The sequence below is a fragment of the Aplidium turbinatum genome, chromosome 9 (assembly GCF_918807975.1).
Source record: "Aplidium turbinatum chromosome 9, kaAplTurb1.1, whole genome shotgun sequence".
NCBI classification, from domain to species: domain Eukaryota; kingdom Metazoa; phylum Chordata; class Ascidiacea; order Aplousobranchia; family Polyclinidae; genus Aplidium; species Aplidium turbinatum.
In genome coordinates, this window is record NC_137480.1 from 25,657,766 (window position 1) to 25,672,061 (window position 14,296).

At 36.9% G+C, this 14,296-nt stretch overlaps 1 protein-coding gene across 1 annotated transcript; it reads right to left on the reverse strand.

The window, feature by feature from the left end:
* Positions 1-1,019: 1,019 nt before the first annotated feature.
* Positions 1,020-13,484, reverse strand: LOC145777672 (carbohydrate sulfotransferase 13-like). Its single transcript, XM_082589104.1, has 8 exons — positions 13,332-13,484; positions 13,068-13,127; positions 9,435-9,497; positions 8,845-9,020; positions 5,779-5,897; positions 3,643-3,840; positions 2,226-2,366; positions 1,020-1,639 (listed from the first exon to the last, which is right to left on the reverse strand). The coding sequence occupies exons 1-8, from the start codon at positions 13,453-13,455 to the stop codon at positions 1,261-1,263; spliced, it is 1,260 nt and encodes a 419-aa protein (XP_082445230.1). The 5' UTR covers positions 13,456-13,484; the 3' UTR covers positions 1,020-1,260.
* Positions 13,485-14,296: the final 812 nt, after the last annotated feature.

Here is a 14,296-nt window from a genome sequence, read left to right on the forward strand (position 1 = left end):
AAGCGTTTGCGTTAATTGGCATTTATAGGCAAGACATGCGGTTTGGTGAGGACTTAGACTACTCACAAGTCACAAGCGTTACGAATAATTCTAGTCACGAATACAGTAATTTTCAAGTTAAAATAGACGTGATAAAAATAATAAGTTAAACCTAGAAATCAGTCATTATATTTTGCATAGTTTTCACTCAGGTAAGCACTGCTTTCCCTCACCGATCGTCACTGGTAAGAACTATGGACAATCGTTCGTTGCAGAGACTACTAAATCGTAATCGACACCTTATTCAGGCATGGTCGATGATGATGATCTGGTGAGGTCTGGTAGATCCGGATAGTAATTAACAGCTAACTTTCATGCTATCCCATACGTAGACATAATTAAGAGGGGTATGACTATGCATATCGTCCAGTTGGCATATGATGATAAGCTAAGTCGTTTCTTTACACAACGAAGTAGGCTACTAAAGCAGGCTAGACGAGCTCATAAGTTTTTGAAGTTGATAGCCTACTTTGTGTTAGCATACGCTAATGAGTATGAATAAAAATTCATATGACGTCAATCAAAAGTAGTTTAGTCTTTTTCTTTACGATTTTTCCAATCGGTAGTTTTACTTACACATGGTTTCAACATAACAAGGGTACCGTGTTTGGCAATTTGCGCCAATTTTGAACACACGCAAAAAAGATTCCAAGTAAGCTAATTCCTGATCTCGTCCGAATTCTATTCAAACTTAAACCCGCCGACAACCCTAGCTGAGAGTGGTATTTGGTTCTGTAGTTCCTAGTTATAGGCCTATTGTATTTGTTGCACCAAGCCTTAAACAGTAGACCATCTTCTTGTGTGCCCTCAGCTTGTGACCCAGTGCAATAATTGGGACCTTCAGTATAGGCTACAACTCCGTCGTAAGAGAATGTGTGAATCTGTTGTATATCCTGGGACATTTACGAGGCGTATTCATCAAATTTAGAAGCATAGATAGGAGCTGACTTCGTAACGTTTTTTTTCTTATGTAGCCTACTTTAGCTTATGCTGAAACTTCTTTCACAACAAATTTGTGCAACTGTTAAGTTAAGATTACTTTGTACAACTGGTATAGCCAATAAGAGAATAACTTTATGAAGTAATTGAAGAATAATCACAAAAAAGTAACAAGGATATGTTATACGCTATCTACGGTTTCATAAATTATATAAAAAATCGTCAGGCGCAACACTTATTCAAAAAGATATCTTCTTTCGTGTGTTTTCTCGATTGTTGCTTTTACTTTTTATTGGGCAGCAAACTATTCTGTTCCTTTCCGTGATATTTATGAATATCATAATCAAAAAATAAAAAGTCATCGCTATAAATTTTCTTCAACATTCGCAACTCTTCTTCTGAAATTTGTTTAAAATATTGTTGTGTTATAGTGGGATTGGCTGCAAACTTTTTTCTTCTTGGAAAACTGATTTTTTTGTCTTTCAAAAGATGAGGATTCTGTTCGTAAATGTAACTTAACAATCTGTTGGAATCTTTCATAACATTTTCAAATTTCATGATGTAGCTGTATTTGACGGAGCACGGCTGGCATAGCAAGTGCTGCGGCATCCAATGTACATCTTTTTTTTCCATGTTCTTTTTATAAAACTGAATAATGAACCTAAAACAATAATGGTTTAAAAGTTATGACAATATTTCATTTTGAAGCTTCAGTTGCCAAAGCTAAAACAAATTGTGGAGATTCAAAAACAGTTTTAGCCCTATGGCAACACTGAATTATTTTCAAAAGATCGTTTATTCATTTTATTGTGGAATTGTTTAAATGTACGGTAGCTTTCAGACTCATGGCATTTTTCTTATAAAAAATGCAAGTAGCTTATAACGTTGAATATAGGCTACATAATTGCTTGCAAGTTCAAAATAAAAATTCTGCACTTGAATCGGAACAAAATTAGGCTAGAACCACAAAATTAAAAAATTGCGGGCCAATCTCCAACAATAACAATTTATCAACCCCTGTTACAGACGCTTCCGTCATAAATCCAGTCGTTGTAATGAAGTTTCAAATAAAAACTTATAAGAACATTTTTAGCGGTGTTGTTTTAAACCCATTTCTTCGATTCCATGATGGCTTTGATAGAAAAAAATTGTCCGAATTGTCCACTAATAGGTGACACGTGTGACATAGACAACGAAAAGAGAAAAAAGAAGCTGTCTTGTAATAAAAATAATTTTAAACTTTTTACCTTATGAACTGATGAAAGGATATTTCTCCTGTGTTCATCACTTTAACATACTTCAACACATCTTTCTTGTGTGAAGATGGCAAGTTTTTGAATGAATTCAAAGATTGAACGTACTGCAATTTGTTGGGTTGATCGTATTCCCTGAAACAGCATAATGAACGCCCAATAGTCTACATCACCAAATAGTTGAACGATAAAATAAACGCTGAATGGTCTAACGCTGATAAGGTATATCAGCGTTAGACTGATAGTGATATACTATTAATGTTAGCTGATAACGCTAATAATGGTCTAATGGTCTACGTCTGATGGTCAAACGCTAATAAAATAAACGCTGAATGTTCTAAACTAAATCACCAAATTTCTTAAACACTAAAATGACAAACAATTTGGAAAACAGACATTACAATAGTTTTCCAATCGTTAACTTCTGTGATTAACGTTGTTGGAGTTGTTTTAAACCAATACATCTAGATCTAGATGCTAACGTACAAATATTCAAACCTGTTAGGGGCTATTCAACATTGATATAGCTATTAATATGATTAGAGGTGGGCATCTGCTTTTTTAAAAGTAGCGCACTCCCGCAACTTTGAAAATCTCTAAAAATGATTCCTTTTGCTTCTACTTTAAATTGGAAAGTAGCGGAGGTTCGCCTGAAACAAATGTTTCGACTCTCCATTACCTCAGGAAAGAAGTAGCGTCGCTATTGCTGCAACTACTCTAACAAAAATTTGGCGCCGCTATACCTACCAAAAAAGTAGCGCACAAGTAGCGGCGCTACAAAAGTAGTGTGCTACTGCCCACCTCTGGATATGATGTAGTGTAGCTATGGTGGGATGGCGCAGCGGATAAGGAGCTCGCTTTCCAATCATGCAATCCTGGTTCGACTCCCGGCTTAAGCTGGTTGTTGAAAAACACCGCTCACCTCTACCCAGGGTGTAATAAATTGGGTGGGCGTAGTTGCTGAAGGAAAGGCGGCTGAGAGAAAGGAACTGGCCACCCTACTCTCGTTAGTGCCGAAGGCTTAGTCTAATGAGAACCTTATCTTCTCGTTCCCCGAGGCTTGAATCAAGTATGGGACTCACCTTTACCTTTAGCTATGGTATGATATGATGCAATGTAGCTATATGACGTAGCTGTAATGTACCTATATGACGTAACTATTGATCATCTTTTACAATGCAACTCGATAACCTTAAATTAAATTTTGCATCTACAGCATCAATGCTAAAAGAGGAAATACAATTAACACAACATTCTAGAAGACAAAATCTTGAAGTTTGTCGGGTTATGGTCTTTGTGCAATATAATAAGGCTGCAAAGTAAAAAGTAAAAGATTTTGACGCATCCAAATTCGGATGTTTTGCTTCAGTTTCACAAGTCATCATATCAACAAACAATTAGACGATCAGACCCGATATCCACGCCATGCATGTGTTCTGGTGCCTGCTTTGCAGCGATAGGTCTCCCGATGTTTGCACGATAGTAATGCTTGTCAGTCCGATTCGTGAATTTATCCAAGTAAGCAGAAACGAGCCTTTCAAACGGATGCCGAGTGATGATGAACGACGTGTAGGAACGCAACTTTTTGCGTGCATCCCTTGAGGAAATGCTGGTAAACACGAAAAACATTGCAATTCCGAATTATAAAGCCAAACATAAGTCCAACACTTGCTTGTGACAATAAATAAGGAGGGAATAGCAACGGGAGATTTCTATTATCCTTTGCAGATCTGTTTTGTAGGTTTAAAAAGTGCTTCTATCATATTCATGCGAAATAAGATAGGGGAGAGTGCCCAGCAGTGCCCCGGGTGCCTACAGTGCCCCTCCCATTGTTTTTTGCAATCCGTGACAAATTATTCACTCAACCGTACATTACCATGATCACGTGGTCCGTAGAAGCTGCTGAAACTAAGTTAGGCAGAAATAAGTCATTGCTTGTTGTTGGCAGAAATGAAAGTTTGTTTTAGGGGGTAAAAAGTAAATTTTCAGAACTTTATAACTTTTTTGTTACAGTTTTTACGGTGGCTTTAGGGATGCTTCACAAGTTTTTCATGCTTTGTCAGTCACTAGACTAGGTTTCAGTAATAACGTTTCAGATCGTGAGCCTCGGTAAAAAAAACTGACGCCATTTTATCTTGTAGGCCCGTGGTTCCAACAGTGCCCCACCCTGAGGTCTCCTACAATGCCCCGGTGGAGCACTGTTGGAAGCCAAGAGATTTTATTAATCAATATGCAGTGCCAAAATGATTATCAACATTTTATGTTATATCAATAATATTATAGGTGTTGGGGAGTTTTTGGTAGCCTGTGTTTCTAAGTTTCGGCTGTGGAAGAAGCTTCGTGCCTGAACTATATGTGGGCCTATTGTTTAGTAATTTTGTCTGTCAAATTTGGTTATTTTGCTCCATAAACCAAGCCATTTCTTGTGAACCACATGTCATTATAGGCCTACTAAAATGTGTTGTGTCTGTATCTTGTGCTAATCATACCTTCCATGCGGCCGAATCAATGATGTCTTTAATCTCCTGCATTGCATGTTCTTTCACTGATTGACTGTTGAATAAACACCTTCCTTGTCATTGCAATTGGTAGTTAGGTCATCACACCAAAGCTTTTAAAAAGGTAATTACAGCTCTAATTAAATCAACTTGGGCCGTTCTATAAACTACAGCTCAGTGTGTTCGCATGGTTCCTTGGAACCTATTCGCATTCTTTCGTTTAAGCACAGTCACCACGACGGGCAGATAGCGTGTCCTACATGTTATGATAATTGTTGCTGTTATATTTTGTGTCTGTGATAATTGTGTAGCATATGTAGGCTACCACTTTTAAAAAGTTTTGTCTTGACCTGACCAGCTCAGTGACTTCCATCATATAAAACAATACCGGTACTAACACAAGTTTCATACCTAGGGTAATCATTGCAAAAAGAGTGGTTCAACATTGCAACTAAAGACACCAATTACTTTGATAGGGGCACTGTTGGATATGGTATCCAACAGTGCCCCACTTTGACAGGTGATTTTTAACGCCTAATGATGAAGTTTGTGTAAAACTTAAAAAAAAATTTTTATGTGGAAATACTAAAGAAAAGGAGGAATTTTCATAATAGAAAAAAAAATTTGAAAAAAATTTTTTTTTTTATGTCTAAACTTCAATTTTCCAAAAAGCGGGGCACTGTTGGACACTCTCCCCTACGTTAAACCATTAATCGAAAGGTCCCTGCTAGAAAGAGAGTCTTCTATCCTGATTAATAAAAATATTTTAAACTTGTAAAATAATGTGTTCAAATTAGAAATTTTAAGCTAAATCAACAGAAAATACGTTTCTATTTTGAAGTTTAAGCGCTAGGTATCGATAATAATTTTAAGCTTACAAAGCATAGAAAACTAGAATATGGTAAACAAACACATTTCACAAAATACCTTTTGTAATTGCGAAAAAATGCATTTTAAAACTAGCCTACGGTACCGTACAAAAAAAAATCACAATTTGAGTGTTAATAGTGAGATTAAATAAAATTTATTTTCTGCAGCCAAACGCTCACTGGTAAAAACTGTTATTGGACTTCGATGCATTCCATCTCTCTGCCATGTCTTCAATTGAACCTCCAGTTAAATTTCCGTCTAAGAATGATAGCAGCACTTGCCAGATTGTGCTTGCTGCCTGAGCCAATCAATGATTAAGAAGGAAATTACGCTACAAAGAGTGTCTTTTGCACTTAGCGTTTTATTAAGTCGACAAATCTTTTTCTGACCTTTCTATGATCATGGATCAACTGTCAACTTGAGGTGAACAAATTCAAAAAAGATGAATTGAACAAGAAAACTTCAATTTTGGATAGTAGCCTAATTCTTTCTAGAATTTGTTACTAATTAAATAAATAAACGTTTCACTGAACTAGTATTGAACATTTAACTCGTGTATCTCATTTGCAGATGTTTCGTTGTTCGGGTGAGTTAGCATACAACAACCTAACGGTTAATTCTCTTACTAGCTAAGTTAGTTGTAATTCGAAAAAAGACGCTTTAGGATCAGTTCAAATACCACGCTACGCCCATGGAAAAGGTCGTCAGAACCAATACACTGAGTTGCCAGGTGCGCAACTTAGACTAGGGGAGACCGGGGGGAGATGTTACAGGCACTAGCGTACGCAGGGGGGGGGGCATTGGGCCATGCCCCCCCCCCCCTTAAGATGTTGTGTGACGTCACGATATTGAGAATGATGCTTTCTGTCTCTTTATGCTTGGGAATGATGCTTTCAGTCTAAAAAAAACTTGCCTAATTGTAAACAAAACTGAATTAAAAGAGCGAGTTTTGCCAATACCAAACATTCAAACATCTCAGCCAGGAATTAGCAACAAGAAAACGTAGAGACTTAGCTTTATTTCCGAAAAATGCCGAAGAAAACATGATCTTATCCTTTTGCTATGCCACCTGACACCACCATTTTACAGGAATATTCATACCCACATGTTTGTTGAAAATGCTCTCAGAATGCACCAAATTCAAAGTAATTTTTTAAAATTTTATGGGGGAGGCCCCCCAGACCCCCCGCCGCTAGGTGTCGTCTTAGGCGAAAACGCCGTCGGGCTTCGCCCGCCGGTCGTCAAACCCACCCTTTCAACTTTCCTGGCTACGCTACCGCTAATGGCCCCCCCCCTTGAGAAAATCCTGCGTACGCCACTGGTTACAGGGGTGGGTTGTTACACTCCCTTTAATTTATTAATTATATTACTCCAACCGCTGGAATTAAGTTTATTAGTTCAGACGCTTGTTTTCTCTTTCCAAACAAAGTTTCAGCTGTTTTGAAAGGTGTAGTAGCAAATTATTTATGAAAAGTGGTTTTGGGGTATCAAAAGTAAATTTTGCATTGTCAAAGAAAATGTGATTTCTATAAAGAGAGGAGTGATATCTTTTTGGTTTCAAAGTTACTGTAGGCTTCAAGTGCTGTAGCTTAGATTAATTAAAAATATTTTGGAGCTGATTATCAAATGTTTGACATATCTAGACATTATTCAGTCAACCGCCATAAGGGTGAGTTGTTACAAGGTGTAACATCTCTCCCCTACCAGAAAATTTACTTAATTTGGTATTTTAATAATAAATTTTCCAAATTTTAAATTGCTCAAGCAGTTAAATTATGCTCCACTTCATCTTCTGTGGAAGGTAGCCTACCAGTGCAGCATCTGAAATGCCTTAAACTGCAGCAGCATGTGTTGAATTGGAGGATTTACCTGAAGGCATAACAGCATCTCGGGTTTCAATTCGGCCCTTTTCGAAAGCTCCAGCAAAAGTAGGTAAACATACTTCTCGAAAACGTTATTCTGCTGTTGTTACTTCTACTCTCGAAAAAAAGAAAATAGAAGATGCCTTCATTATCAGAGAAGCTAAAAAGACTGGCCACAACAAACAAGCCAAGCGAAACCTTTTGAAGAAGAATTGCAGCCAAAAATCAAAGGAGTGGTTCTGCATGGTGTGTGATGATTCATACTCAAAGTCTGCATCAGGAGACACATGGATTCAGTGTGTAGGCTACACTGCAAAGGCTGGTCTCATGAAGCTTGCACTGACTTTGAAAAGCAATATGTCTCTGAAAACTGCAATGAGTAGGCCTAGTTGGGTAGAGATTGTGTGTAATTGCTACACCCAGTTATAATGCATTGTTTTTGGTGATGTTGTTACTTGTTTGTTCTTGTTTGTTTTTTTTCAATTAAACTTGGGTGTTTAATAAATTCTGACAGACTTTGTTAAATATGACATCAGTTTTAGATGTTTTCTCTTAAAAGTAGACTTCTTATTTATAAAAAATAGCTGATACCAGTCTAAAAAAAAACTGTAACATCTCACCCCGATACTGGGGTGAGATGTTACAACTGACTCATAGGTATGTAAATGCAAATATTTTTTTTAAAGCTCAATTTAAAAAATAATTAAAGTTGCGATTATAACAACCAGTCATGTAGCAATACTGTATTAAATTTGCAGCAACTTTGCGCAAATAGTAGGAAAGAAATCTTACATTTACTGTAAACTGTAACAACCCTCCCCGATCTCCCCTACATCTTTTCTTCATTAAGGCAGAAATCTTCCACGATATCTTATCGATATATCAACTAACTTAGTCGTGAAGCAATCGACATCGACACGTCCATTTTTCGTTAAATTTTTAGTATGAATATGAGATACTTATAATATGATAAGATATAATACAATATATATGATATACTTATAATACGATGTAATCTAAGACTACCAAAGTTATTTATCCTCGCTAGCATAAGCGAAATAAATTAATGGTCTGAATCAATGCAATCTTTTCGTCAGAGTTCAATATCATGTGTAGGCTAGTAGCTCTTGGCATTCCAGTATGGAAAAGCGGGATCGTAAAAAAGTGTGTATTGATACTAGACAGCTTCAACTAAACGATTGGTTATAGAGCGTGGGGTGAAAAAAGCAAGACAATAACGTCATGTGGTAATTGAACAGAAGATCATTCAATTCAACGGTGGGTGTACAATACATGTACAACTGTACATCAGGGAATAGATTTAAGATCGACATCGGTACTATAGGAGTCGAACAGAAAATTACCATAAGCTGCAAACCATACCTTGGGAACTTCACACATAATGGTTTTTAGGTTGTCGTTGAATTTTAAGGCGGTCATTTTCCATCGATATCGCTTTCTTCTGTTGGAGCAAGCGCTGTTTATGCGAAATATTCTACCCAGGTATGGTTCTTGACAAGATAACTTATGAAGAAAGCATTCTTGATATTTAATTTCACCTAAGCAAAGAGGTGTTTAAATTATTGGATTCAGTTTGCACAAGTGTACACTTAGCAACGGACGTTAAGGACTGCTCTCCATTTAGCGGCGTGGATTGAATATTCCCGGCAACAAGACTTTAATAATAGGAAACTTCCTTCTGTCAATCTCGGTGAACGGGCCTGTGTCAGTAATTTAAAGCCTCTACAATGCGAAACTGCCAGGGTTAAGCTCTGCAAGAAGCTTTCCCACTCTGAGGATAAAGATTTAATCAATCAATCAAGATAAAATACCCTAAAGTGGGGAAAAAAAAGCTTAAAGTCATTATAAAGCTGTTCTAAATAAAATGAATATTTTGAAACAAATTGTTGTTTCTTATATCGAAATCGTATTATTAACAAAACACATGTAAGCTAAAGCTAAACGATTCTTACTCTTTTTTCTTGAAATTTTCTTTCGAACGTTTTCTGCTGAAACATTCGCAGTGGAAGTTTTATCTGCAATAAAGAATCACGAACAGTAGAGTAGAATCTAACTACAGCATAAGCAAAAGCGGATCTAGAAAAGCATTTTTTTTTTAAAACTGTAGTTTTGTCGAATTGGAAATTCGTAAGGAAAAACAAGCAATTTAAATTCTAAAAGTTGACTTCTGCATCATTAACTAGCGAAAAGTGGTCTACGAGGAGACTGCACAGCAAAGGTGTACAAGTGCAAGCGTTTTGGAGTAGGCCTATTTAAAAACCGGAGTCTTGCTTTTCGGCCGGAGTGAAGCGGGAGTCTAAAATTCTTAGCAAACCCAGGAGTCAAAGTCTGATTTTATTGCCAGATGATACTTTTGGCGTACGCGTTTTTTTACTCTGTTATGAATGGTGGTTTGCGCACGGAGTCGGAATGGAGTCAATAACCTAAAATTAGTTGGAGCAAAAGTGGAGTTTGGAGTCACAGAATTCAGAATTTTAGAGGAGTAGGAGTCCAGAAAAGCTGACTCCGTGCACTTATGCTGCACAGTTTATCTTTCGAAGTGTGTAGTTTGCATTTCAAACATCTATCCAATTATTATTTTGCAATGGAATGTTTGCAAGTAAGAGTAATAAAGTTTCCAAGAGGCTCTCTCAAAAATTCTCAAATTCAACGCAATCAACTATATCATTTAGTACACAATCTAAAGGCTGCAGCGTTCAAGCAAACTATCAAGCTAGACCAGCGGTTCTCAACCGGTGGGCCATGGCTCACTAGTGGGCCATGCAAAGATTTTGAGGTGGGCCACAGACCTATTTAAAAATTTGCCAGAGTTAATGAAAAATTTAGTTAAATTTGTGTTACTTTTGTTAATTTTACACTTGTGTGTTTTGTTTAGTTGTTTTGATTGTAGCAACAATGAATAATATTGAAATAATAATTTTGGCGGCGTGATGTAGCCTAATCAATGCCGTCTGTTGCATAATATACGAACGTTGATTTCAAGCAGCTACAACAGTGTGGTTCTTATAGGGAGCAACTTGGCTCCGTAAAGATAAATTTGTAACTTAAAGCCCTAGAGGAATAATCGTATTGAAAGGAATTGGGAAGAAATGTAAATCAAATGTAAATTTATCTAAATAATTTATTGAAATAATTAATTTATATATGACTCAGCACATAGTTTTGTAGAGTTTTTACAACACTTTATAATCAAAATCAAGTCATAGCCAAACTGAAAGCGGTAGCCTCAGACCCGTAGCCGTCGGGGGCCAGGGGGGCCTCGCCCTTCCTGAAAAAAAAATCGCCCCAACTGGCAAAATCCCAACATTCTCGAGCAACAGCTATTTTTGAAGACAGCGCATACAAAATATAAACCCGTAATCTTTTATGCAGTTTTTATTTTTCCTCTTCAATCCAATCAGTGTAAATAAATTTTGTTTCTAGTTTTCTGATCTGTGAAGTGTTCAACCTTGCAGCAGATATTGCTACATTTGGATCTAGCACTGCCGTTTGTGAATGCGGATTCTCAGTGTTAACAAGGTTTGACGCTCCCACCAAACCAGTGGTTTTAACCGGGGGGGGGGGGGGGCATGCAGCATCTCTCAGGGAAGGGGGGGGGGCGAGCTCTACAACAATTTCAATTTTTTTAATTACAGTACTTTAATGTCCTAGGACTTATTTTGTTCGTCATATTTTGTATTTTATCTTATTTTATATTGCGTTCAGTATAATTTTTGCTTTATTAGTTAGACCAGAACTTTACAAAACTATTTTGCACTGAATTCCTTCAGATTTATCAAATTTTCTCGACGCTGCTTCATTTTTACTTGTTTGTTCAAATTGCTTTTTTACAGTTTTATTTACTTAATGCTCAATTGCATTTTTACACTTTTATTTAATGCTCGATCACTTTATCAAGTCATTTGAGTGCTTAGCTCAGTGGCCTGTCCCCAGCCTAGTTGCAGTCACGTGGTACTATTCTTTGCATTTTCTGCTCTTGTTGCTATCAAGACTAAGTACAGAAGCAGGCTGAGAGTTGAAGGAGACTTACGTTGTTCACTCTCTGGAGTTAAACCTCGCATTAAAAATCTAGTCGCTAAGAAGCAGTGTCAAGTATCTCACTGATGTGTACAATAAACAGACAAAAATGCATTTTTTTGGGATATTACTTATTTAAAATCTAAGGGGCGCGAGGCACATGACCATTATTGAAGGGGAGCTTGATAGAAAAAAGGTTAAGAACCACTGCAATAGACGGAGCATGTTACAACCAAGAGAGGCAAACTTGGTGCTTATGGCCTTTGAACATTCTGCATCGAAATTTATCGATTTAAACTTGTTTGTGAGACGGTTTGCGTCCAAACATCCGCGACTGCAATTGCAATACAGTAGACTAGCTCACGGGTGTATAGGCGGAATGTAATCGTATGTATCAAAATCTTCGGCACTAGCTTCTTCGAGCCAGTTAAAGTTTTTGCTCGTAACAAGTAGGCCTACCGCTATTTATACAAGTCAACAATTGCTGTGTTATGTTGGTCATTGTAATATGGTTGCTGTGATTTAACTAGCGCATAAAATAAGAGACCAGTGTTGGTCTTAACACTAATCTGATATAGGCTATTGCAATGTTTGTGGATACCGGTATTTAAGAGATTAAAATGCCAAAATCATTTAAAAATTTTCGCCCCCCCCCCCCCTTTGCTCTGCGGTCTGGAAACGGCCCTGGGTAGCCTACTGAAATTTGTGCAGATCTGTTTTTAGTATTTTTTTGTGAATTATTGTGGGGAGAAATTGACAATAGTTGTGTCTTTCAAAGAAGGAATACGGCATTAATGTTGAGAACCACTGTAACTACAAGTAGGTCAATAACGTTCAGGAGCACGCATCTCATTGATGCACGGTATAATAATCTGTTTTGGAACATTTTCTGCTGTTTTTTGGTTTTTAAATCTATTTTGCATTTTTTTTGTATAAACAATTAATGGGCCATAAGAATTTTTGTGCAACGAAAATGGACCACGAAAGAAAAAAGGTTGAGAACCACTGAGCTAGACTTAGCGATTTTGGCTACTCACAGATCGGCCCCCAGTCAAATTTTAAACTTGCACGTTGGCATGCAGGGTTGTCAGACAGCTTTTGAGAAAAAGAGCCAAATAATGTTGAAAAAAGGGCCAAACTGGGTAAAAAAAGAGCTAAATTGTTCAATAATGTTAATAACGTTGCTAATAAAACATAATAACGTTAACAACGTCAATAACGTTACAACATTACAACAACACAGTCTACATTCTACAAGAACAATTCCAAATCTTCATCTTCTACAGTGTTTCCACTCGAATCTTTGGCATTGGCATAAACATTGTCAGCTAAACACTGTCTAAAAAATCGTAATAACACTTTTCAGTCTCAATTTCCGAAAGACATTTATTTAAATAGCTAGTTTGATAGTATGTGTCAACTGCTTCCAAAAAAAGCCAAATATTGAAAACAAAGGGCCAAGGGGCCGAACAATTTTTTTGGGGGCCAACTACCTCTAAAAAGGGCCAATCTGGCAAGCCTGTGGCATGGCCAATTGGCCAGTGTCTAAAGGTTGCCATAAAATTTACCTTTCAGACGGATTCTGGTTGTTTCATGAGGAGAGAAGCTTGTAGAAGTGGTTTGATATTCTGGTAATTTAAGTGCAAATTCGTTAGACCGTGCTTTGAGATATCAAATTCACATAACCGCAAAGAAAAAATTGCGTATTTCTGCAATTTAGCAACGTTGATTTGTCACAACCCAGCATTGCGCTTTTTATGTAGCCTAATGATACAATAAAGGCTTTTGTTTTTCTGACAATCTATCTGGAGAGAAATTACTGATTATCTCACCTACATCAAATTCTTTGTGAAAAACACTCCACCACAAAAGCAGAAAAAAAGCGAATAATGTCCCAACTCCAAATAAACGAATGCGTTGCTTCAAAACAGTTACAGTACACCGCTTACGATACATTCTAAGTTTGAAACAGTTTTTTTAGGCTAAATATTAGCTTTGTAGACGTGCAGGCAATTTTCAAGCTCATAGATCGATATAACTGTTAACAGGTAAATCTGAACACTAAATTTTTTAAATACTGATAGTGATAGCAGCCACAACTTTCCATTTTGAATGTTTGAAAAAACACGAAAAATTTGCCATAGCTCTGTAGTCTGTACGTTTAACCTGTGACCATTAATTATTTGTTACCTAATTACCTGTTTAACCATTATTAACCTGTGAGAATCTGACTAAAGTTACAGCAATTTTCTTCACATTTGCTTTATCCTACTATTTAAGCAGACAAAAGAAGCAAGAATTATAATTGCACCTCCTTAAATTACCAAAATGTACCATAAGCACATGTTGAAATTACTGTTATGCTAAAAATATGCAGGGTGTGCAAAGCTACTAAAGGTATGAAAGGCTACTAAAGCTAAAGTCTACCACTACCAAAACAAAACTTCGTTCCTAAACTTTTTATCAAATTTCCCTATAATTTAACTGATGATCCACTGGGGATGCGCGGTGTGATAAAACATTTTACATAAAGTGAACAATATCACACCAAATCAGACGAATCAGTTTATTTAAATACAGAGCTTTCCATTTGAATAAGATTATACTGATGAAGCCACACTTGTGTGGCGAAAGCTCTGTATTTAAATAAACTGATTCTTCTGATTTGGTGTGATGTTTACTTTCTCTACCACTACCGTTTGAAATGAGTGTGGTTGGGAAAGCAGTTCAGCAATGTTGCCAGATTTCTCTATGTAAATGACAGCACATGTTGATCAATCAATCAATCAATCAATGT